The sequence below is a fragment of the Stegostoma tigrinum genome, chromosome 16 (genome assembly GCF_030684315.1).
Source record: "Stegostoma tigrinum isolate sSteTig4 chromosome 16, sSteTig4.hap1, whole genome shotgun sequence".
Taxonomy (NCBI): domain Eukaryota; kingdom Metazoa; phylum Chordata; class Chondrichthyes; order Orectolobiformes; family Stegostomatidae; genus Stegostoma; species Stegostoma tigrinum.
The window spans coordinates 36,671,201-36,697,501 of NC_081369.1; the positions used below are offsets into that span (position 1 = coordinate 36,671,201).

Below are 26,301 nucleotides of genomic sequence, written 5' to 3' on the forward strand. Positions count from 1 at the left end.
TTTGAAAGATCACAACCAAAGCCTCCGCTATTTCCTCAGCCACCTCCCTCAGAGCTCAAGGATGTAGCCCATTGGGGCCAGGAGATTTATCAAATTTTAGACCTTTTAACTTTTCTAGCACTTTCTTTTGTAATGCCTTCCATACTCAACTCTGCCCCCTGAATCGCCTTAATTGTTGGGATACTACTCATGTCTTCCACTGTGAAGAATTATGCAAAGTACTTAATAAATTCTTCAGCTTTTTCCTTATCTCCCATCAGTTGCCTTCCAGTATCAATTTGAAGTGGCCCAATGTCTACTTTTGCCTCTTGTTTGTTTCTTATGTACTAAAAGAAACTTTTACCAACATTTCTAATATTAATGGCTAGCCTACCTTCATATTCGATCTTCTCCTTCCTTATTTTTCTCTTTGTTATCCTCTGTTTATTTTTGTAGCCTTCCCAATCTTCTGATTTCCCAGTGTTCTTGGCCACTTTATAGGCTGTCTCTTTTTCTTTGATACATTTCCTGACATCCTTTGTCAGCCATGGCTGTCTAATTCCCCCCCACCGCCCCGATAATCTTTTTTTTTCTTTGGGATGAACCTCTGTACTGTATCCCCAATTATACCCAGAAACTCCTGCCATTGTTGCTCTACTGTCTGCCCCGCTAGGCTCTGCTTCCAGTCGATTTTTCGTCAGTTCCTCTCTGTACCCCTGTAATTACCCTTATTTAGCTGTAACACTGTTACATTCGATTTTTTTTTTCCTTCTCTCTTTCAAACTGCAGACTGAACTCTACCATATTGTGATTGCCACCTCCTAAGTGTTCCTTCAAGTCTGGCTCATTACATAACACTAAGTCCAGAATAGCCTGCTCCCTTGTGGGCTCCATCACAAGCTGTTCCAAAAAGCCATCCTGTAAGCATTCCATGAATTACCTTTTTTTAGATCCACCGGCAACATTATTCACCCAGTCTACCTGCACATTGAAGTCCCCCATGATCACCGTGATCCTACCTTTCTGACATGCCCTTTCTATTTCCAGGTGCATCCTGCACCCCTGGTCCTGATCACTGTTAGGTCTGTACGTAACTCCCATTATGGTTTTTTTTGCCTTTGTGGCTCCTCAACTCCACCCACACAGACTCAACATCATCTGACCCTGTGTCATTCAGTGCCATAGATTTAATTTCATTCTTAACTAACAGGGCAACTCCACCCCTTCTGCCCACCTCCCCGTCTTTTCGATAAGTTGTAAATCCTTGGATGTTTAACTGCCAGTCCTAAATGCCCTGTAACCATGTCTCTGTGATGCCTACCGCATCATAATCATTCAAGATGATTTGTGCCGTTAATTCATCTACTTTGTTACAAATACTGCGAGCATTTAGGTAACGTGCCTTAAAGCTAACTTTGTTAGCATTATTAGAGATATTGGAAATCATAAGATGTCCTAAGTTATCCTTCCTTTTTGCTGCATTCCTCGTCTGCCTCGAGCTTAACCCACCTGTACACATACTACCCTGCTGCTTATCTTTCCATTTAACTCCATACTCCCTGTCGCTTTTGCTTTCCCTTGCCCTGACTCCGAGTTTAAAGTCCTACTGACCACCCTCTTTATCCTTTTCGGTAGAACACTGGTTCCAGATCAGTTCAGGTGGAGACTGTCCCAATGGTACAGATCCCCCGGTTCCAAAACTGATGCCAATGCTCCATGAAATGGGATCCCTCTTTCCGACACCAATCCCTTAGCCACGTGTTTACTTCCCTAACTTTCTTATCCCTATGCCAATTGGCACGCGGCTCGGGCAGTAATCAGGAGATTATGACCCTTGAGGACCTGTACTTCAATTTCCTGCCACGTGCTTGATAATCCCTGAACAGGTCCTCGACCCTAGCTTTGCCCATGTTGTTGGTCCCAACGTGGACCACAACAACTGGATCCTCCCCCTCCTGCTCCAATATCCTTTCAAGTCGGTCAGAGATGTCCTGCACCCTCGCACCGGGCAGGCAACACACCATGCGGGACTCCCTATCTGGCTTGCATAGGATACTATCTGTTCCCCTAATTATAGAATCCCCTATAACAACTACTTGTCTTTTTGCTCCCCCGTCCTGAATGGCTTTCTGCACCATGGTGCTGTGGTCAGCTGGCTCATCCTGTCCACAGCCCTTTCCCTCATCCGTACAGGGAGCAAGAATCTCAAACCTGTTGGGCAAGGTCAAGGGCTTAGGCTCCTGCACTCGTGAACTCAGAATCCCCCTACTTGCCTCACTTACAGTCACACCCTGTTGTCCCTGAACACTTAGTGAATTTGAATTACTTAATCTACCGGGTGTGACTGCCTCTTGAAACAAAGTGTCCAGGTAACTCTTCCCCCTCCTGGATGTGCCGCAGAGTTTGAAGCTCCGATTCCAGATCGTCACTTCTGATCTGGAGTTCTTCCAGCAACCAACACTTGCTGCAGATGTGGTCGCTGCCGTTCACAATGAGATCAGCCAGCTCCCACATCATACAGCTACAGCACATCATCTGTCCAGCCATAACTACTTATTAAATTAACTTCTACAATTTATACATTAAATAATTTCTAGTACTTCTCTGCTACGGTGTTATTCAATTAACCAATTAAACTTTTAATCAATCACACGATACACAAGAAATATAAATTGAAAAGCCTTACCTTAACAACACAGGAGAGTCCTTCTTGGTTAGAGCTCCCGCTCTTCCTGCTGCTGGAACAGAAGTGAAGTGAAGATAACATCTATTGGCTCTCCTTGGTCTACCCTAATCGTTACTTCCTCAAAGACTTCTTGCAGATTTATCTGGCATGACCTCCCCTTGATGAAACCATGCTGACTTTGCCCTATTTTACCATACACCTCCAAATATTCAGAAATCTCATCCTTTACAATGAACTCAAATCTTACCCACAATTGAGGTTGTTAATTGGTCTGTAATTTTCTGTCCTTTGCCTTACTCCCTTTTTAAACAGGGGTGTCATGTTAGTGATTTTTTTTTCCGGTTCTCTGGGACCCTCCCGAACTTTAGCGATTCCTGAAAGATCACCACGAACGCTTCCACTATCTCTTCAGCTATCTCCTTTAGAACTCTGGGGTGTAGTCCATCTGGTCCAGGTGATTTAACTACTTTCAGGCCAATCAGTTTTACTAACATCTTTTTCTTGGTGATGGCCACCATACTCCACTCTGCCCCCTGCCTCTCTTGAATTTTTCAGAGATTACTCGTGTCTTCCACCGTGAAAACTGACGCAAAATAATTATTCAGCTCCTCAGCCATTTTCTTGTTCCCCACTATTATCTCTCCACTGTCACTTTCCATTTGTCCAATGTCCACTTTTGCCTCTCTCTCTATATCTAAAGAAACTCTTAGAATTAGAACCCCACAGTGTCGAAACAGGCCCTTGGCCCAACAAGTCCACGCTGACCCTTGGTGCATCCCACCCAGACCCATCCCCCTTTTACCCACCTAAGCTACAGACCCCTGAACACTATGGGCAATTTAGCTTTGCCACTCCACCTAACCTGCAGATCTTTGGACTGGGGGAGGAAACTGGAGCACCCAGGGGAAACCCATGCAGACATGGGAAGAATGTCTCCACACAGACGGTCACCTGAGGGTGGAATTGAACCTGGGTCCCTGGCACTGTGAGGCACCACTGAGCCACTGTGCTGCCCATTTATATTACTGGCTAGCTTACCCTCCTATTTAATCTTCTCTTTTTTTGTTGCCCCCTGTAGGTCTTTGCAATCTTCCGAGTCTCTGGTTTCCCACTGTCCTTCAGCACATTATGTTTTCTCTTTTGCTTTTACGCTGTCCCTGACTTCCTTAGTCAGCCGTAATAGCCTCATCGTCCCTGTACCATGCTTCTTTCTCCTTGGGATGAATGTTTGCTGTCTCCTGAATTACTCCCAGAAACTCCTGCCATTGCTGTTCCAATGTCTTCCCTGCTAGGTTCCTCTTCTAGTCAATTCTGCCCAGCTTCTTCCCCCCATACCTCCTGTAGTTGTCTTTATTAATACTTTTACCTCTGATTCTGTCTTCTCCCTCTCACATTGCTGGGTAAATTCAATTATGTAATGATCACTGCCTCCTAAAGGTTCTTTCACCTTAAGCACCCTTCTCAAGTCTGCCTCATTGCTCAACACTAAATCCAGTATAGCCTGTTCCCTTGAGGGCTCCACAAGCTGCTCCAAAAAGCCATCTCACAGGCATTCCACAAACACCTTTTCTTGCAATCGACTGCCAACATGATTTTCCCAATTCATTTGCATATCAAAATCCCCCATAGTCACTGTAACTTTGCCTTTCTTACACACCTTTTCTATCTCCTGGTGTATCTTGCGCTCCCAGCTCCTGACTGCTGTTTGGAAGCCTATACACAACTCCCAACTATGGTTTTTTTTTAAAACCTATTGAGGTTCTGCGATTCTACACCATCTGTGACCCTATTTTGTTTCTTCCTATTGTTTAATTTCATTGCTTACTAATAAGGCAACCCCACCCCCTCGGCCCACCTGCTTATCTTTTCGATTGGGTGTATATCCTATCTTCTTAGAACTTATCACTTTGACCAAGCTTTAAGACATCTGCCCTAATATCTCCTGATATGGGTCTGTGGCATGTTTTGTTTTATAATGTCTATGAAGCACTCTGGGGCAGTTTATTACATTAGAAGCAAAACATAAATACCAACTGTTGATACTTACACTAAACTAGGTGTTGAGGTGCAACAAAATAAAATTATTTTAACAAGGCACTTTGGTTCATAAATCCTGTTTCTGCACAAGCAGACTTTAATCTTTGCATCTTTTATTTGTAGTTCAGTTGTTCAAAAAGATCAAGTTTTTAAAAATACATAGGTTTGTTATTTGTAAGGAACACTCCTATTCCCTTAGTGATTGTAGGAACTGTCTGCTGGAGTCTGAGATAACAAGGTGCAGAACTAGATGAACACAGCAGGCCGAGGAGCAGGAAAGCTGACGTTTTGGGTCTGGACCCTTCTGCTGTGTTCATCCAGCTCTACACCTTACTTTGTTTCAGGGTTGATTTTGCTAGTCAGCCGTCTAACCGGATTCCCCTGATTTGGAAAAATGCTTGTCAGCAGCAGTTATCAGAAAATAAAGGTCCAGTGCCTGACTTTATATATAAATTTGAATTAATGAAAACTGAGACAACTTTACTGTGCAAAATCTCTACACTGCTCCCCCAAAACACCACTGCATGTTGTTAACATTGGCCTTTTGTCTATTTCATGTGAATGAGAATGTGAAACCCACCAGTTTTGCAGTTTTAAAAACAACAGTCAGAAGTGTTTTATGTATTTGTTATTGGCCATTGTATTGCTTTTTCAAATACACCCAATAAATATGTATTAAAAAACCTGAAGATCTGATATCATCATAAATACGTAACAGGGTGATAAACATTTTCCAAGGAAAATTTTCAGATTATGGATTGAGTTTGCTATTCTGATGAATGGGTTTAACCCGAAATCTGAACAAATTCTTGTTGTCAGATTTTCAGAGTTGTTTTGTTTATTTCAGGTTACATTCTTTATACCTACGCAAATTCCATTTGGAGATCAAAGAGAATGATACGGATGACATTCCTTCTTGTAATCCTGAAAATACAGGTCCAAATCTATTATTTCATTTTACAAAGCAGTGTGTTTGATATCAATGTGTTCCTTATAATACATTTTCAAAGTACATTCCCTTTGCTATCTGTAATTCTCTTCCTGTGTGTTAAGTCAATAAGTATTTTATGATAATAAAATGTGAGGCTGGATGAACACAGCAGGCCAAGCAGCATCTCAGGAACACAAAAGCTGACGTTTCGGGCCTAGACCCTTCATCAGAGAGGGGGATGGGGAGAGGGAACTGGAATAAATAGGGAGAGAAGGGGAGGCGGACCGAAGATGGAGAGTAAAGAAGATAGGTGGAGAGGGTGGAGGTAGGGAGGGGATAGGTCAGTCCAGGGAAGACGGACAGGTCAAGGAGGTGGGATGAGGTTAGTAGGTAGCTGGGGGTGCGAGGAAGGGATGGGTGAGGGGAAGAACCGGTTAGGGAGGCAGAGACAGGTTGGACTGGATTCGGGATGCAGTGGGTGGGGGGGGGGGGGGGGAGGAGAAGAGCTGGGCTGGTTGTGTGGTGCAGTGGGGGGGGGGGGGGGGGGGGGGGATGAACTGGGCTGGTTTAGGGATGCAGTAGGGGAAGGGGAGCATCCCTAAACCAGCCCAGTTCATCCCCTCCCCCCACTGCACCACACAACCAGCCCAGCTCTTCTCTCCCCCCCCCCCCCCACCCACTGCATCCCAAAACCAGTCCAACCTGTCTCTGCCTCCCTAACCGGTTCTTCCTCTCACCCATCCCTTCCTCCCACCCCAAGCCGCACCCCCAGCTACCTACTAACCTCATCCCACCTCCTTGACCTGTCCGTCTTCCCTGGACTGACCTATCCCCTCCCTACCTATCTTCTTTACTCTCCATCTTCGGTCCACCTCCCCCTCTCTCCCTATTTATTCCAGTTCCCTCCCCCCATCCCCCTCTCTGATGAAGGGTCTAGGCCCGAAACGTCAGCTTTTGTGCTCCTGAGATGCTGCTTGGCCTGCTGTGTTCATCCAGCCTCACATTTTATTATCTTGGAATCTCCAGCATCTGCAGTTCCCATTATCTCTGAAGTATTTTATGATGCCAGGATATGGGTGATGATACAGTATGGACTTCCTACAGAGATGATAGGAACAGGTAGTGTTATTTTAAATGCAAAATCAAAACAAACAATTACGGAAATAAGATTTCGATAAGGAATCATTTAAACATTCTAGTCATATCATGTCATGTTTAAGAGGAAAATGGTGACCATTTACCTATTAATTCCTATTGCTATGTAGTATTCCATCTGTGAGCAAAAGGATACATTTACTGTAACATTAAGATGATTCTCCTGTCTGAGATGGATGCGAGATAACTTCTGTTGCGTAAGTCTCCTTCTCACAGGGAGAATGTTGAAGTCTGCATTAAGTTCCACTCAATTTAATAATGTGATCAGAAGTTGAGTGGAGAAAGGGAGAATTTCTTAGGATCTCAAAGTTATCCTGCATTTTCCAATAGTCTTAGTAACCATATCTGTCCTATTGAGGTAACTTGTACCTCATCCTGATTATGCTATAAATGACACCTAGTTTAAGACAAAACACTGCTCGGTAGTGATTTCCCTGTCCTATTTTAGGCCAAGTAAGCCCTATAGACAGAAATAGAAAAAGGGATAGTGGCACCAATTAACCCAACCAAACATTGGCTGTGATTGGCCTTGGATTCTCATACCACATGGTATAAGTAATTGTTGTCTGAACATTTGACTTACTCGGACCATTGGACACCAGCAATATTGCATATCTGCACCACCTCAAACTTTAACATCATTCCACATGTACCCAGACACCTCAGGACTTTATTAGGGATACAAAAATTGTAAATTTATTGTTTTCTTGCCCATCTTCAAACTTTCCTAAGCCTGCAGAACAGTCAATATAACTGGTGAGGACAACCAGAAGCCATATGAAAGTGTCATTGGTATATTGATTTCAGTTATTGTTCTATAATTGCTGAGATCAGGCACCTGTTGCAATATGCAAAAAGATCATGCATTAGCAATTTGAATAGATTACTACTGTGCAGGCTGTAACCTCATTGCATAGCAGTTTGTCACACCATACCTCACTAAATTTATTATTTTAACTATCAATTATTTTTACTCCATTTTGGTCTCAGTTTTTAACAAGGCATCATTCAACAGTCAGTAAGAACCATAATATATTTACATACATGCCACCATTAAGTATCCTAGATGTAAACATTTATTATAATTGCTGATTAAATGTTTAAGAACATATTTATCACACTTTAATGAAAAGAAAATAACCAAACTTAAATTTAGTGTTCTATACATAAACATACACTGTTTATGATAAGTCAAGGCTGCAAAGCACCTATGAACAGTATATAAATTTAACTATACTACATGATAAGAAATACCTTAACTGCACAAATTCTAACTACACTGGATAATAAAAGAGCACCATATTTATTGAACCATCTGTGTTTTTGAAAGAATTTTAAGCTCCTGTCTCAGCATGCAAATTCTAAAAGAATTGATTTTTTTTTCCCCCCCAGGTCCCTCAAGACTTGTAAGTGGAGTAATTAGCATATTAAAAATTATGTAAGGCTCCTTGGTATTTTCTCTTTAAGTGCTTGGAATCAGGTGTATTATCCTATTGGGAATCGCTGTTCTGGAAAGGTGAAATGGTTGAATAAACAGTTCGTTTCAGTAAAGGCTGGACTGGTCGATAGTTGTCCACCATATTCTTTTGCTTTTCCCCAATGGATGTGTAAAACAAACTGCGAAACACAGCCAACTGTAAATCAAAAAATATATTTATAGAAGTACGACAGCAACCATGGAATCACTTGTTAATTACGGAACTGCAAAAAAGTTAACTTTATTTAAATGTTAATAAATTTTTAGGGGGTCATTTAGTACAATTTGTTAGGGTGCTGGTATGTGGTGTAAAATGGTGCCACCAATCCAGGTTTAAAACACATGCTGTACCAGCTTTGTTAGTTCATGGAAGTTTGCTTCCACTCAAACTAACTGATTATTTCTCTCATGCAAGACGATGCCTGTTGTCACAAAGAATGGTGCAGGCAAAATGTAAAGTTCTCGTGTATGATTACCCAGCCCATTTTTTTATGTGAATCTTATGACCAATTGAAGAATGAAGTAGCCATATGGACCTGGGTTACTACTTTAACAAAAAGCAAATGAGGTATAGCTTAGTACTTTGATTACCTCACAAAAGATGAATAAGAAGCAGACTTATTCTTGGAACTGGCACCTGGTGATGCAAACATGGGTGAAAGTTTAGACAGATTATTAAATCTTATCCAAAGATGGCAAAAAGGTGATTTATTGACTGCTTGTGAAGTTTGTTCAGATTTTGACAAATTTTTAAAAGAGGGACTGTACATACGGAATTCAGCTGCCAGAGGATGTTGTGGAGTGGTACAATTACAGCATTTAGAAGGTATCTGGATTTGTTTGTGAATAGCAAGGGTGTAGAAGGATATGGGTCAAATGCTGGCAAATCTGACTATGTCAGATTGAGATGTCTGGTGTGATTGAGTTGAACCGAAGAGTCAGTTTCTATGCTGTATGACTCTGGTATGTTGGACTTTCCCTGCAATCCAGCTCCTCTCTCTGCCCTCAACCTTAAGGCTAGGCAGGAAGTGATGATTAAGCAGCCATTAATTTTCCACTTAAGCACCTCAGTGAAGATCAGAATAAGTGAGTCCTTTGGAAATCATGTCAGGGTATAATGCTTGGGGGAGTTTAATGATTCTTACAGTTAAAAGTTAGAGACTTGTTTTTAAATTTAAGGTTCCCAAAATTTTATTGATAAAATTGGGTTTCCACTTTATTAGATGTTTGTCCAATTCAATTTGTCTTTTCCTAAAAATCGAATTCAGAATCAAATTTTATGTTGAGTGATCCTAATGATGCGAAATAGGCAACAGACAACCTTTATGCTGATTATCGTAATGTGACAAGAACATACCCTGGACTGAACAAGGTTAGTTAGCAAGACATCAGTATCAGTTCCTTGATTGGGCTATTAATTTGGTCCAATCAGGGAGCCCTGCCTGACATATAAACACAGCAAGTGTCAGAGATGCTGACACTCTGGTGTTTGACTCTAACAAGGCAGTACTGTCATCATGAGCTGTTCATGTGTGAATAAAGGGCAACTTGATGGGATACCGGCTTCTCTGGAGTTAGTTCAACTCCTGTTACAAATGTTATACTGTATGTTCTATGAAAGGAGGTGGAAAATCATATTTGTCTGAATATTATTCAATGTTCTGTAACCATCATGGCTAAAAGCAAAAACTGATGACAGAACATTGAGTTGCAAAGGTCAGTAGTCAGCAATAACCTTTGGGAGTCTTGCAATGCAGCAACTATGTTGCAAGTTGTCTGCTGTTATGAACATACAACAGAAAATAGATGATATTAAGGGGCTAGACTATCACTGATTTAACAGCCCAATATCTCTAGGAGCCAAAATAAAGCCAATTTAGGAAAAATGTTAGGGCAGAATCTTCCACTCCTCCAGTAACATGGATAATGGTGAGAAAGTTGGAAAAAAGTGTAAAATTACCATTTAGACTTGAGAAAAAATCCCAAAATATCCCAATAGATGAAAATATTCCATTTATTTGCATCTCATTAACAAAACATGCCTCATTTGTGACTTAAGTCTCTTCTCCTTCCTAGAGGAACTAGATAGCGAAAACTCAATGAATATCTGAGTGGTTACCTAATGGCAGCAACTTGCCAAGTTCCCCTCCCCTCCCCAGGTCTTCATCAGAACATCCCAGCATGGGTTAAGGACACAGACATTCTCCTCTATCCTTTCTCTATGCAAGTCAGCATCAATACATTGAGCTCTGCCACATCATGTCTGCTCTCAGATCCAATTACTTATACACTATTCAGACCTTCACTTCAAAGTTCTGGGGCACCTACGATTTACTTCTGCCAGATCCCTGTGAATGAAGCAACATGCATGCTTCCGTGTATCTAAACAGGATGCATTTTGTGGTTTTTACCTTCATTTCTTAGCAGGCACTTTATGCTTATTTGAAGGCTATCAAAGGGATGAGATACTGAAAGCAGATTTCAGGGAACTTGGAAGGAAATTTAAAAAGCAAGAACCAAGTGCAGTAATTACTCCCAGTGTCACATAAGCAAAAGAACTTAGAGGACTGATCCATTAAATGAGAAAACTGGTGTAGGTGAGAGGTCATCTGATTTCTGAGGAATTGAGACCTGTTCTGGAGCAGGTGGGACTTGTTAGAACTGGATGGATTATATCTTGACAGGACTGATAATTCCAGGGAGGTTTGATAATGCTTTTGCAGTGTGTTCAAACTAGTCTGTCAGATTGAAGATTATCTGTAGGGTAACCCAAATTGGAAGAAAGTAAAGTTGATAACAAGAATTAGAAAAGCTGTTGAGAAGACTAGAAGATAAATGAAGCTGAACATTGAGTATGCTTCAATGTGGAATGATGTCAAAAAGGCAAAGGCAGTCTGTGAATGTATGCAGCATTCACAAGAGAATGATCTGAAGGCATAAATAGAGGTAGATGATTATGATCTAATTAACATTATAGAAACAGGGTTGCAACATGACCACAACTGGAAACTAAATATAAAGTATTTTTAACATTTTGGAAGAATACACAAAATGAAAAGAGGTGGAGTTGCACTTCTATTAAGTGATGATCTCAGTACATTAGTAAAGTAGATTTGGGATGGGAAGAAAAATTTGTGGATCTGCTGACTGGATCTAAGTGACAGCAGACTTTATTTGAAGATATTCACAGAATACCATGTAGTAGAAGTAGGGCATGGTGTTAATTGGGAGATGAGAGAAGCATATAGCACAGGCAGTACTGTATTCATGGATGCCTTCAATCTGTATAGAGACTGGGTAGAACAATTGAGGACTAAAGCTATGAGGAACAAGTTTCTAGAGTGCATTAGTCATGATCTTCCAGAGCAGTATATTGAGGACCCAAGTCCAGGATGGATAATTTTACATCTAGTATTATAGAATAAAAAGAATGAACTATGATTAAAACAACATTCGGAAAAGATTTGAAAACTGCAAATAGGAATGGAAAATAGTGAGGAAGAATACAAAATAAGTATATGGGAATTGGAACAAAAACAGTTCAGTGACACTAGTAAAGACATAGCCCAAATTATGCAAATGCTGATAAAGGGCCTAATACATGTTCAAAGAAACATGAAACTGACTTGCTCCACGTGTAGAAAACCATCTCAGGATCTAAAAACTTGATCTGGCCAAGTCACCAGCCATAACTGTAGAAAGGATATGTAATGTTTTATAAAGAAAATGAGTTGTTGGGAAGAATTCCATACTTCCAATTGTCATTGTCAGTCAGAATTGCCACCCTCCCCCTCCTGAACTTATCAGAAAGCAGGCAGCCTAACTTTGCAGACATCTGTGAGGAAATGTGCCTCTGGCAGCGCAGCCTCAATACTCAAAGTCTGAAGGCTAACATCTTCGAATCCTCGAGACCCATCAAGCATAGAGATTGTTCCTACATGCCAGTTTGAACTACATGCAAGTGCCAAGCAGTTTATATCAATAAAACTTCATTGCTTTTTCTATAATGCATGGAATAAAACTGCAAACATCACTGTACTGTGATCTTAGCAGATGTTCGCCACATCTTGGGAATGTATATACATTGTAATGAAGTAGTTGAAAATGTTACCTGTTCTGGACTAATTTCGATGGGGTCTTTCATAATGACCCAAGTGACACATTCAGTTAAAGGTGGAGAGGTCAGCGAGCCAGGGTATGTCCAGTAATCCAAACAAGATGGAATCATGCAGGCAGGATCAAAGTTAAGGAAATCAATTGCTGAACCCTGCAGGTATACACAATGAACAACAGTTCAGGTAATGAATGATACAGGTTTTCATCTTAAGATTTCTTGATTATTTGAGAGATTTGACAATTGAATTATTTGTTTGTCACTGGTGTTTCTGCAGGTAAGTGATGATCAATTTTAGGGATATATGTTTTGTTTTAGGTTTCTTTTCCCTGTAATTGGTGGAATAGACCATGAGTGTTACAACTCTTGAAACACAATGCACTTACATGATATTGCAATCATCTCATTAAAACAGTAGCCATTACATGGAAACAGAACAAATATTCCATTATACTTTAGGTAATGTTTCTTTAGAAAGATGATCATCACCAAAATCTGTAGTTACATAGGGCCTTTCAGTATAAAGGGGATTTACAACAGAACTCAAACTGAACTGGAGGAGCCTCAAGTACTGTGGCCTCATCTAGGTGGGAGGTTAGGAAGATACTCACCTCCTGACTCCCTAAAGCCTGTCCACCATTTAAAGACATAAGTCAGAAGTGTAGTGGAATATTTCTCACTTGCCTGCATGACTGCACCTTCGAGAACACTCAAGAAGCTTGACACCATCCAGGTCAAAATAGTCCACTTGACTGGCATCAAATCTATCAACATTCACATCCTCCAATATCAATGATCAGTACAGCAATGTGTATGTTCTATGACATAGAAACTGCAGAATTCACCAGGGCTCTTTGGAGAGCACCTAACCTGTTCTTCCTCTCACCTATCCCTTCCTCCCACCTCAAGCCACACCTCCATTTCCTACCTACCACCTCATCCCACCTCCTTGACTTGTCCGTCTTCCCTGGACTGACCTATCCCCTCCCTACCTATACTCTCCTCTCCACCTATCTTCTTTTCTCTCCATCTTCAGTCCGCGTCCCCCTCTCTCCCTATTTATTCCAGGACCCTCTCCGAAGAAGGGTCTAGGCCCAAAACGTCAGCTTTTCTGCTCCTGAGATGCTGCTTGGCCTGCTGTGTTTATCCAGCTTCACACTTTGTTATCTTGAAATTAAGTCAGCATTGTTACAAAATTGGCAAAGTGCTCTGGAAAACTGAAATCAGTGGGAGACCATTGGAAATGTCTTCAATGGCTCAAGTTATAGCCATCTTCTTTTCTGAAGGCTATGTTGTTAGAGGTCAATTATTCATTCAAAACATTACAACAGATTTCCTCAGGGCATGATCCAAAACCCAACTATTTTCAGATGCTTCATTGACTTTCCTTCATAATCACAGAAGTGGGGTTGTTCATTGAAGTTTCTACTTCGTTCACAATTCCTCAAATGATTAAAGCGTCCATAACCACATGCAGCATGACCAGGACAATTTGTTATTTTTATTGACACATGGCAAGCAATATGTGCTACACATAAGTACCAGGTCATGATCATCTCCAAGAGGAGCATAATTACTCCTTGAAAATGTGCACCACGACAATTTGCTAAACTCTTACCATCAACATCTTATGGCATTGTCCATTACTACAAACTTAAGTACAACAGTCATATTAGTGTAAGGATAATGGAGAATTTAGAGACTAAGTGTTTTTCTGCGAATGGCTCTGCTCCTGACTCCTTGGAGGAAGTCAAGAGTGTGCTGCAGTGTACTTCCGAATCAATCCACATCCAATAATGTGAAGCAGCCAGCTTGAATGGTAACACATCCGCCAGTGGAAAGGTGTTCCCTCTGCCACTTGTCCACACTGTACTGTATATAGTCACCATTCACCAAGACTTTTTGTCAACAGAAATCTTTGTTTCTTTTCTAATTGCTCAAAGTTGTGTTTTTAAGTATAATCAAGCATCGAGTCTTTAATTGGAAAACCAACAATTACCACTGGCTTTTTTTTTTAAAATGGCTTTGTTAGAATTCCCTTGCACTTAAAAATTATTAAACTTAAACTCTTCACAAAGGAAGAGAAGCAGGCTATTCTGGCCCTCAAGCCAATTTTGCAATTTAATGAAATCCTGGCTGATCTGTGGCCTCCAAACTCCACATGCCTGCTTTTGGCCTATATCCCTTAATATCTTTGCTTTACCAACAAGTATCTTTCTCAGATTTAAAAATGACAACTGATATAGCATCAACTGCTATTTGTGGAAAAGTTCCAAACCTATATCATTTGTGCATCGCAGTGCTTCCTAAAATGTCTCCCAAATGATCTCTGCTCCTAGTTCTTAGAATCTCCAACCAGTGGAAATAGTTTATCTACCCTGCCTTTTTCTGTTAATATCTTGAGCGTTGCGATCAGACCACATCCTAACATTCTAGAGAAAACAGCCTTAATTTGTAGAATCTCTCCTCCTGACTTAACTCCTGCAGTCCAGGTATCACTGGGTCCAGCAGTATTATTGCTGAACTGTTAATGTAGAGATCCAGGTAATGTTCTGGAGACCTGGGTTTGAATCCTGCTGGGGCAGATTGTGGAATTTGTCCCATTATATTGATTTTAAATTCAATTTTAAAAAATCTGGAATTGAGAGACTAATGATGACCACGAATCCATTGCTGATTGTCATTTCACTAATGTCCTTTAGGGAAGAAAACAGCCATCCTTACCTTGTTTAGCCTATATGTGACTCCAGACCCACACCATTGTGGTTGACTTTTAGCTGCCCTCTGGGTAATTAGGGATGGTCAATAAATGTTAACCTAGCCAGTGATGCCCTCATCCTGTAAATGACTTAAAATATTGTATTCCCTCCAAGGCCGATACATTCTTCCGAAGGTGTGGTGCCCAGATCTGATCAGTGCTTCAAGTGGAGTCTAATCAAGGTTTTTTTATTGCTGCAGCATAACGTCTGCATCCTTATTCTCCAGTCCTTCATTAGCCTCTTGAATATTTTCTGCACCTATCTGTGGCATTTAAAGATTTATATACCTGAATGCCTGCATTGCTTTGGACAGCCATTCCATTGAACTTCATATCATGTAGAAAAGATTCTGATGTACCTTTTTTGGTTCAAAATGGATAACCTTCCACTTGCTTACATTGAATTCCATCCGCCACAGTTTTTCCCATTCACACGTCGCAGAATCATACAGTACGGATGAGGCCCTTTGGCCCACAGAGTATAAACTGCCAAAAATATTCTACCTGCACTAATCCTGCTTTCTTACACTAGGCTCATAGCCTTGAAAGCTTTTGACACTTCAAGTAGTCATTCAAGTACTTTTTAAAAAGGTATTCAGCTTTCCAGCCTCAACTACCCTCCCAGACAGTGAATTCCAAACCCCTGCCACCCTCTGGGTGAAATGGTTTTTCCTTAAATCTTCTCTAAATTTTAGAGTGAAAGGGAGGAAGTTATGTCCTCTTGTTATTGACCCTTCAACTAAGGGGAACAGTTCCTTCTTATTCACCCTTTCCATTCCCATCATATCTGAAACACCCTTATCAGGACCCCCTTAACCTCTACTCCAAAGAAATTAACCAGACCTTATCCAGCCTCTCTTCATAGTTGAAATTCTCCAGTGCAATCACATCCTTTCTATAGTGTGGTGACCTGAGCTGCACACCGTACAGCAGATGTTGCCTAACCAAAAATCTTTACAGCTCCACAGGAGCTCCTTGCTCTTACAATCTATGTCACGATTGAGAAAGATAGGCACCCAAGATCCTAAATTTGTCTGAGCTTCCTAGTGTCTTGCCACTGATTATGCTCTGTCTTATTCCTTCTTCCAAACTGTATTACCTCATTTATTGGAGTTAAATTCCACCTATCACTAATCTGCCCTTCTAACTGATCCACTGATATCCTCCTGTAATACAACTCTTTCTCCTCACTGTCAACTACCTGGCCAGTTTGTGTCATTTGCAAATTTATCATCCCCACCGCATTCTCATCCACATCATTAATGAGCACCACAAACAATAAAGGGATCCAGCACTGATCCCTGTGGTACACCACTGTACAGTAGGCTCCAATCTCACAGTCTTCTTTGTCTCCTAACACTAAGCCAATTTTGGATCCAACTTGTCAGTTTACCCTGGATCCAGTGGGCCAACATGCTGTGCAAGCAGCGGCACACAGTTATGCCTTAAAATGTTAATGGCTTCTGTCCTTGGCAAATAAATCACAATGCACATGAAGTGCATAATTTTAGGATGGGTTAGCTGATGTTCTCAACAGATTAGTGTTCAGATGCAGCAGGGCCACTGGGAATTGGGGATAGGGTCCATTGATTCAAGAATAAACATCAAATGTATCAGACTGACACCAGGAGTCAGTTTCTATTCAGTTAGTTGTGAAGTTGCAGAATGCATTAAGATACAACTTGAAGAAATAGCATGTCAATATTTAAGAATGAGTCAGATATAATGGTGACGGCCTCCTTTGGGAATTACAATTTTCACAAACATTATAGATTCTCTTTAGATGTAGCCAGGTAGGATAGTCTCATCCTTTGCAGATGGACAGGAACATCAGGATTGATCCTAACTAAATACCAAAATACAATGATGTTTTATGCCTTTCCTAATCTTTCTTTTCTTCACAACCTGGGAGCAGACAGACATAGAGAGCCAGGTTATTTCAGCATATAAAACAGTCTTTGGAAAACTGGGTAAAATTAGTAGATAAAATGTAGCTGTGAGAAGTTGGGGTAAGGCACACTAAAATCAATTAAAAATGCAGAGCAGTTCTTAACAAAATCAGGCTACAAGGAATCATTGAAGAATTCTAGAAGGGCCATCTTTGCAACAGTAATTTAAATGTCCTTCAAACTCCATGGCACTGTTCAGGCATTTCCGTCACAGAATGCAGTCAAATCTACATATTTTTCAGCCCCTTAAACTGAAGTTTACAAATAAGTATGTAAACTCTCATCACTAGAATACAGCAGGTAATGGCATGCAACATGTACTGCTGCTGAGCAGCCTTTAGGATGTCAAAGTGAGGAGACAACACGAACTATGCAGCAATTGTTGGGCTTCAACAAGCCCAACAACTGCAATTGGTATGAGAAATGGAAAATTTCAAAAAATAAATAAAGAGACAGTCAGTTGAGCTGTGATTAGGTAATCTTGTTGAGACACGACAGAAGGCTGTATTGAATATACTTGATTTGGGAGTGCTGGATAGTAAAAGTTAAGAGCAAATCCATTACGATGGGTTCAACCTATTGCAAATTTGCTCATAACTTAAGGGTTTTGTGGATAGCAAGAGGTAAATCTTCATTTTGCCGGTTTAAAATTGGAGAACAGATTTTTTATTAAAATGGCCTCATTTTTTGGACCCAACATCCATGTCATAAAGGAGTTCCACTCTAGTTATCAAAAATGGACTATTTTCTTGCACTAATATCCTCATCTTAGTGAACACAAAATCTAAACCATGGAATGAAGTCATTAATATTTGGTGTAAAATATTAATTTTTCACTTTAACTTAAACACAAGTTTGACTGATTCATAAATTACAGAGGTATTCAAATTGAATTGTTTGAGTAAACTCTATCCAGCATTCTGGTCTGCACTATTCCTTTCTTGAAACTGACAGAACACAAGTAATGTAGAAGAGGCATAATTCCAACAGTGAAAATAAATGGAGAACTAGTTAAAAAAAGTTATCCACCTACCTTATGTTTTACAGCTGGCAATGCATCAATAAGTTTCTCTAGTTGACAGTGCTTTTTTCCAAGCTTTTCAGAGAGATCAAACAAAAATGCACATTATGCGTAATTCTTTTGAATATTGTCTATACTTTATGGTCAAGATTACATTCATAAAATAAACTTTCTTCCTTGCACATTGGGGATCCTAGCAACAGGCCAAAGAAAAGACTGGCAAAGGCATTTGATACAGAGATCTTGTCCAGTGAAAGAAGATTAGGTGACTGCACAGGTTTCCAGAGTCACAGCATGAAAACAGTCAAACTTGTCTACACCGACCAGGTTTCCTAAACTAGTTCCATTTGCCTGTGTTTAGCCCATAATGGGCGGCATGGTGGCTCAGTGGTTAGTCCTACTGCCTCACAGCACTAGGGACCCAGGTTCAATTCCAGCCTCGGGTGACTGTCTCTGTAGAGTTTGCACATACTCTTGGTGTCTGTGTGGGTTTCCTTCCGGTGCTCTGGTTTCCTCCCACAGTCCAAAGATGTGCAGGTTAGACTGGCTGTGCTGCTAAATGGCCCATAGTGACCAGAAATGTGTAGATTTGGTGTGTTATAGGGGAATGGGGTCTGGGTGGGATGCTGAGTGTCCATGAGGACTTGTTGGGCCAAAGGCCCTGTTTCCACACTATAGGGACTCTGATCTAAAATCTTTCTTATTCACGTACCTGTCAAAATTTCTTTTAAATACTTTCATTGTACCCACCTCTACCACTTTCTCTGGCGGCTTGTTCTAGAAACATGCACCCTCTGTCTGAAAAAGTTGCCCATCAGGTCCTTTTTATATCTTTTCCCCCTTCACCTTAAACTTATGCCCTCTAGTTCTGGACTGGCCAGAGGAAAATCTGTGTCTAGAGTGTACCTAGATCACAAATTCTATGGGGCAGGAAAACCAATGCAAGTCATAATTTTATGACCGGGATGGAGGTGATCATTCAGTGTCAACAAAATAAAATGTACCATCATAATTTGGAGAGAAGTAATAATCCAAATCATCCATAAGTTCTAAATTATTTGAAGTTACCTTTAGAAATATTCCTACAACTGCAAGGCCATCTTCAGACAAAATGGCTTCATCACTGTTGTTGCATTTTACTGGATTCCAATGAACTAAATGAAGCTAAAATAGCAAGAACAAAAATCTATTAAATCATGGTCTAATTGTGATTCCTACTGTTTCAATATTTCAGAATAGCTTAAAGTACCCCTTAACATTTTTAAAAATAAAGGAAATGTTAAACCCTTGAAAGCAGTTGCGTTGCACAGTTGTAGAAATTTAGTGTCAACATTAAGTGATGTTCACATTTAGGGAGATGGTGGAAAAGAAGAATTTCAGCTGGCATGAACATGACTAGCTGACTGGCAGCCTTCTGTATCATTAATCTTTATGTTAATGGTCAAATAATAAGTATTTAAAAATTAACAATGTTGCTCACTAGTATCTGCAATTAATTTCTGGACCAGAATTCAAAAAGTTAACATGATTTTCTCAACTGGTTATAAGCTTTGATCAATTTTGTCCTGTGACAATGGTCTTTCTGGATTACCGTGGAGTATATAGCAACTGTGGAGGAATCTGCATCCATGCTTTTACTGCCTTTTGGATCTTGGGCAACATTAAGAGGAGAAAATCATTGTTCTGTTCAAATTATCAGTTCAACTTTTCCAAACATTATGGGCTATTTTGATTTGTATTTTAGAATCAGAAAATGTAGAATTAAATCACAATACCTCTGCAGGGTAAAGCTGATTGTTGACAGTATGCTCTGATCCTTGCTCACTTTTTGAACCCCAGTGGAAATGAAATTGTTTCAATCGGTATTGGTTCTTCAACGGTCCACCACTAATAACTGCCAGAGAAAAGAGACAGAAAATTCCAGATTAGGTTTCTATTATGGACTGCATTGATAGTTATTTTTGAAAAGCAAGTGCATTTTGATATTTAGCAGGCCAGCTTTCTATTTGCAGCCTACATATTTGTTTGGCTTTCCCTTATTGGAGTTGTTCATGGATATTTGGGGCCATAGAGCACAGTTAAACAAAAGTTAATTCCCATAGTAGCAGTGTTGGTCACTTATCTTCTCTCCAAAATACACATACCATTCAGGAATAGTACTTATACACATTTTCTACTTTCTCCAACATCACTACTCACTATTTTTATTAACCTATCAGATGTGAATACACACACACACACACACCTGTGGAGCAGGAGGGACTTAGACCAGGTGTCTTGGCCCAGAGGTAAAGACATTGCCAGCGCACTACAAGACCAGCCCCTCATTGCTCACTATTCTGTCAACCTTCAAATGAAAAACAACTGAATTTACCAATTCATTCAAAAGTACAATCACAATATTGTAACATAGGTGGATGTGTCACAAAATCACTTTTTAAAACATAATTGCAGTATGTTCAATTCAAAATTTTTTTAAAAGAACTGCACAGAGGTCAGTATCCTGTCACCAAGACACCCTTTGTTTACACATTCAAACTATACTAGCTGCAGTCAGCCAGCTCAGAGTCAGTCCCTGAAGTGAGAAGATTGTGAATCCCCTGTTTATATCTGTCAGCTAGGGCTCCCTGATTGGTCCAGGTTAACAACCCCAAAAAAGGATCTCATAGTCAATAAAACACATCTGGTTCCAATCACTACAAAAACAATGGAGAATGAAACGTGGATTTTCAATTGATTTGCAAGAGAGGCTGATTCAGTCCTAAAAAAACCAAATTTTCCATTTAAAAAAATCTCATAAATTATCTTCTTAGAAATATGACAGTTTCCCTCACGTTCCATCAAATCTGATTTTAAATCAAGATTTTAAAAACACAGCTAACCTTTCTCTTTGTGCTGCATGCAGTCCTTAAATACCTAGTTGCTACATCAGTAACAATAAAGTCTTCCTGCGGAAATCACAATGGGGAGGCCATTTTGTGTGTGGTTACTGAAGATTGGTGTTTATTTGAACAGATACTTCTGGAGAGACTTAAGCCAGGATTTTTCTGCTGCTTTACTCAGCTCAATTCAAGTACACCAATGTACTTTGAATGTGGAATTCTCAATGTGAAGCTTTGACTTGATGGAAAGAGAGCCGAAGGAAGAATTTAGGTTGGAGGCACTTTGAATAAGACATCACCAAAGATGTACTTTCTTACAACCAGAAGCCTGCCTTTCTCAATTTTCATTTAGGCCTTGACTTCAGAGCCACTGCCTCAAAGGAAAACAAATAAGGCACAAACAACATTTTGAAACATAGGAAAACCATTGTTAGCACTTTGAATACATTCACGTTGACCAAGTCTAGAACCATCATTTGCTCATCCTGCCTTCAAAACACTGCTGGTACAATGAAAGCAAGGGAATATTAATATGCTGTCATTAAAAATGAAAACATTTGAAAGACATTTTATTGGTAGTTTAAAATATTTTTTGACTGTAGATAATTTTAAAGTGCTTGGGATGGCTGTGTAACTTCTGAAATCTTAAGAGGCGTTAGGCAACATGTTACTTTCCTGCATCAGTTTCATTCTGGTAATTTTGGTCTAGCTAGACAAAGAGGAGGATAATTGAAGCAGCAGACAGAGATATTGGAACTCCAGAATAAAAGGACAAATTCACAGCGGTCTTCATACTTTAATTATTTTTCGCATGGGCAATCAAACAGCAGAAGAGAGTAATGAGATTTCCATTTTGCGGGCTTTCCAGATATAGTGCATGATTCTAGATTTCAGCATTATGGTTTAGGATGTTCTATTTGACCAAAGAAATAGCCCACACTCTTGATATATCTATTTGATCAATGCTTGAAATGTATGTTCACTTGTCAAAAAGGCAAATATTACACACAATAAAAAACATAAACTGCACTGTTGGTGGGTAAACTACCTTGCAATCCTTCAGCCATTAACAAGAGCACATGTTCCCAGGGACGGCAAAGAGCTGAAGATCCTTAAATTATCTTTATTAGTAATGAAGTACTTGGTGATTTTTATCTGGCTGGACTAGGTAAGACCTTGCATCAAATTTGCCTCTTGCTAACACTGACTTGGAAGAATTGTTTGATGTTGCTGTTTCTAAAGTCACTGGCTGAATACCTTTCACACCTCGTGGCCTCTCATTTTCAGGGTCTTTCAAGATAATACAAGTGTTACTAGGGCAAACAGTACAGACCGACTCATCATATCAACTTGTGCAAGGACCATCTGAAATATCTGTTGTGGACAAGTAAATTGGGGGAAAAAAATCAGGAAGTAAAATTAGATAAAACATAGAATGCTAGCACAAAAAGCAAGTCAAATTATCAGCAGATATGTAGCAAGGGAAGAAAAGGTGGATTACCATGGAACTCACTGAGTCATATTTTACAATACCTTGATCTGAGCATGCACTCATTAATTATCTTCATAAGGAAAGGCAGCAGTGTACAGGCAGCATGACATGACAAATAATCCAGAACCCCAGACATGCGTTCTGGGAACATGGTTTTAAATCCCAGCATGGCAGACGGTGTAATTTAAATTCAAGAAAACCTGGAATTAAAAGCTAGCCTACTGGCTACCATGTAACCAATGTTGACTGTTGTAAAAACCCATCTGGATCATAAAGGTCTTTTAGGAAAAGAAATCTGTCATCTTTAACTTCTCCAGTAGGTACGTGACCCCAGAAATGCAGCGGTGTTACTAAACTCTTAATTACCCTGGAAGGATTCCTGTATCCTGCAATACAGAAGCCCTTACAGACCCCTTACAATGTGGGACAAAGTAAAAAGACTAAATATTGCCATTGCATTATCACAAGAGGTAATCATGGGTGACTTTATTTTAAATGTAAACTGGGAAAATCAGATCAACCAGAGCCAGGATGGTCACAGAATGCCTGAAACGTAGTTTCTTAGAGCAGCACATTTTGTAATCAGCCAGACAGTATGTTATATTAAACTTGATATTGTGTAATGTAAAATGATTAATTAATAACCTCAGACTTAAGGTATGGTAACACCTTACATCCAGTTTGAAAAAGAGAAAATTGTGTCTTCGACTACTGTTTTGAACTTAAATTAGAGCAACTGTGGGCATGAAAGATAAGCTTCCTGAACTGAATTGGCAAATGAGCCTATGGGAAAGAACAAATAGAGACAGGATGAACAATTAGGGCATAGCTCAGAATATCAGTAAGTATACCCCTATCATAAAAATAAAACAACAATCTACACTATCTGTGGTGAATTAAGGAGATTAGTAAAAGCATCAGACTTAAGGAAAAAGCATGCAACTGTGCCAAACATATATGGCAGGTCATATGATTCAAGCAGAATTTCAAAACAGCACAGAATTACAAAAAGGTTAATCAGGAGGAAGAGCAGACTCATTAGAGTGTGAGAGGAACAAAAACAAAGTTGCTGGAAAAGCTCAGCAGGTCTGGCAGCATCTGTGAAGGAAAAAAAGAACTAATATTTTGGGTCCGGTGATCCTTCCTCAAAACAGAGTATGAGAGGAAACTAGCTAGTAATGCAAAAACAGATAGCAAAGATTCTCACAAACTTTTAAAAAGAAAACGTACAGTCATCTAGGGAGTGAGAACAGGGAGTTAGAACCCAGAACAATACAGCACAGTACAGGCCCTTCGGCCCAGATGTTGTGCTGAATTTTTACCCTAAACCTAAGGTCTATCTAACCTCCACCCCTACAACATACTATCAACCATATGCCTATCTAATAGCTGCTTAAATGCCCCAAATGAGGCAGACTCCAGTACCCTCTCTGGAAATGTATTCCATGTCCCTACCACTGTATTTAAAGAAGCTACCTCTGATTCTCCCCTATATCTACATCCACTCACCTTAAGACTATGTTCCCGTGTAATAACTCCCTCCACCCTAGGAAAAAGTCTCTGGCTGTCCACTCTATCTATACCTCTATGTGTTCATCCAGCCTCACATTTTATTATCTTGGAATCTCCAGCATCTGCAGTTCCCATTATCTCTGATACTATCTATACCTCTGATCATTTTGTACACCTCTATAAGTCACCTCTCATCCTTCGTCATTCTAAAGAGAAAAGCCCTAGCTCTCTCATCCTTTCCTTGTAAGACATTTCCTCCATTCCAGGCAACATCCTGGTAAACGTCGTTTGCAACTTTTCCAACGCTTCCACATCTTTCCTGTAATGAGGTGACCAGAACTGGACACAATGCTCCAGATGTGACCGAACCAGGCTTTTGTGTAGCTGGTACATAACTTCACGGCTCTTGAACTGAATCACACTATTAGTGAAAGCTAACACACATACACCTTCTTAACAACCTTATCCACCTGGGTGGCAGCTTTCAAGGAACTGTGGGCATGAACCCCAAGATCCCTCTGCTCCTCCACACAGCCAAGAATCTTTCTGTTAACCCTGTATTCTGCTTTCAAATTTGTCCTTCCAAAATGAATCACCTCACTTTTCAGGGTTAAAATCCATCTGCCACTTCTCAGCCCAGCCCTGCATCGTATCAATGTCCCTTTGTAACCTAGAACAGCCCTCCGCACTATCCACAACTTGACCCACCTTTGTATTGTCCATAAACATACTAATCCACCCTTCCACTCCTACATCCAAATCATTTACAAAAATCACAAATAGAAGAGGTCCCAGAACAGATCCTAGTGGTGTACCACTCGTAACTGATCACCATGTTGAATATTTTCTGTCCACTACCACCCTTTGTCTAAGGGTCAGCCACTTCTGAATCCAATCTGCCACATTTCCTCCTATCCCATGCCTCCTTACTTTCTGCATGAGCCTAACATGGGGAACCTTATCAAACGCCTTACATAAATCCATGTATACTACTGATGGAAACAAGTTCACCAGGATGTTGTAAATTTTCATCAGCTTTTTAATAGGAGTGAGGAAATGTAAAATTTGATTTATAAGATTTCATTCTCATCAGAGAACACACAAAGTAAAAAAAAAAATCGACGGAAGTGCTGAAATATGACATGTTTGAAATGTTCACTAGACCAGCATTCAAATCTACATTCAACAATGCACTATTTCCTTATCAGGGATATAGATACCCCTGAGCATGACTATATAGTTAAAAATAATGTTGTTGGAACTGTAAAACAATTCTGCTTTACCATCTCAATCAAAGGTTGGAGCATTTACAAAAAGTGCCTGAACAAGCACAGCTTGTTAAGAAATATATCAAAATCAACTCTGCATTCAACTGTTGGTGGCTTATGTTTGTAGCAATTTGCTGTCACGAGTCCTTCGTTCTACCATTTTAAATTATACATAAACAAAATCTAATTAAAATCATAATTAAGTTAAACAAAACAAAATAGAATTAGCTATCGCTGAGGGGAAATTACAAAGGTCATTATTTGGAAAAACTTAGCAAATTGAAGAAAAATATTGTTTAGGGGGCTTTATTCATTGAAATTAATAATACAGTTTAGGCAGCCCTATGTGGGGCTGAAAGAAGATGGGATTACAAAATGAAACTTGCCAAAATTGTAACACAGTATCATTACAGGGGTGATGATACACCCCAGCACCTGTGTTCTAATGACTTCTACAGTGCAAGTAGACTCAGCATTTTTCTTTCAATAGACACGCAAGCACATGCAAAACCACCGAACAGGGACAGACAGTGGGGTACTATAAGCCTCTCTGTGGTCTGTTGCCTGGACCTGTTTATTAATGGGCACTTTGGCCAGGCCCAACAGCAGCCTCTCCATACACACCTTCCCACAAAATGCCCATAATTTTGGAGCATGGGACTGATGTGCAACGAAAATTAAATGCATTCCCTTTAAGAAACTAAGCAAGGGCTGCAAACGAAAACAACAGACAAAAACATGTGACCCTAACCCTGTTTCAGAAGGCCCAGTTCAAGTGACCTTCTCCAGAGGTGTGTTATAATATCTCTGAATAGGCTGATTAGAAAATTAGGTGAATTTTTAAAAAAATATAAATATGGAACACACAGTTTCCTCCACAAAAAGGTACATGTGACCTAGCCCCCTAATGAAAATATTCAATAGTCTATTGCGTGGGCTACTGCATACAAAACTCCCCACCCAAGAACCGAATGGAATGAGTGAGGACCACCTTGCAGAGGTGCTCCACTGGGGATCTCTGATGCTGGAGGTAGAAAGTA

General features: G+C 40.1%; 2 protein-coding genes across 7 annotated transcripts in view; one reads left to right on the forward strand and one right to left on the reverse strand.

Annotated features, from left to right (window-relative positions):
- The window catches only part of banp (BTG3 associated nuclear protein), a 296,836-nt gene that overhangs the window by 22,456 nt on the left and 248,079 nt on the right, over positions 1-26,301 (forward strand). Inside the window, exon 2 of one of the 2 annotated variants that reach the window (XM_059651709.1) lies at positions 5,550-5,638. The exons of the other annotated variant lie outside the window; for it this stretch is intronic. The gene's annotated coding sequence lies outside the window, so the exon portion shown is untranslated. The remainder of the gene's footprint in view (positions 1-5,549; positions 5,639-26,301) is intronic. 2 annotated transcript variants of the gene reach the window in all.
- Positions 6,609-26,301, reverse strand: part of ca5a (carbonic anhydrase Va) — a 46,321-nt gene continuing 26,628 nt past the window's right edge. For 4 of the 5 annotated variants that reach the window (XM_048546314.2, XM_059651713.1, XM_059651714.1 and 1 more), the window contains 5 exons: positions 19,883-20,001; positions 19,176-19,271; positions 18,120-18,182; positions 12,377-12,532; positions 6,609-8,422 (listed from right to left, as the gene is read on the reverse strand). In XM_048546314.2, coding sequence (XP_048402271.1) covers positions 8,279-8,422; positions 12,377-12,532; positions 18,120-18,182; positions 19,176-19,271; positions 19,883-20,001 — 578 coding nt within the window. In that variant the 3' untranslated portion in view covers positions 6,609-8,278. Of the gene's footprint in view, positions 8,423-8,856; positions 8,903-12,376; positions 12,533-18,119; positions 18,183-19,175; positions 19,272-19,882; positions 20,002-26,301 lie in introns of all 5 variants that reach the window. The other variant, XM_048546315.2, reaches the window with a different exon arrangement.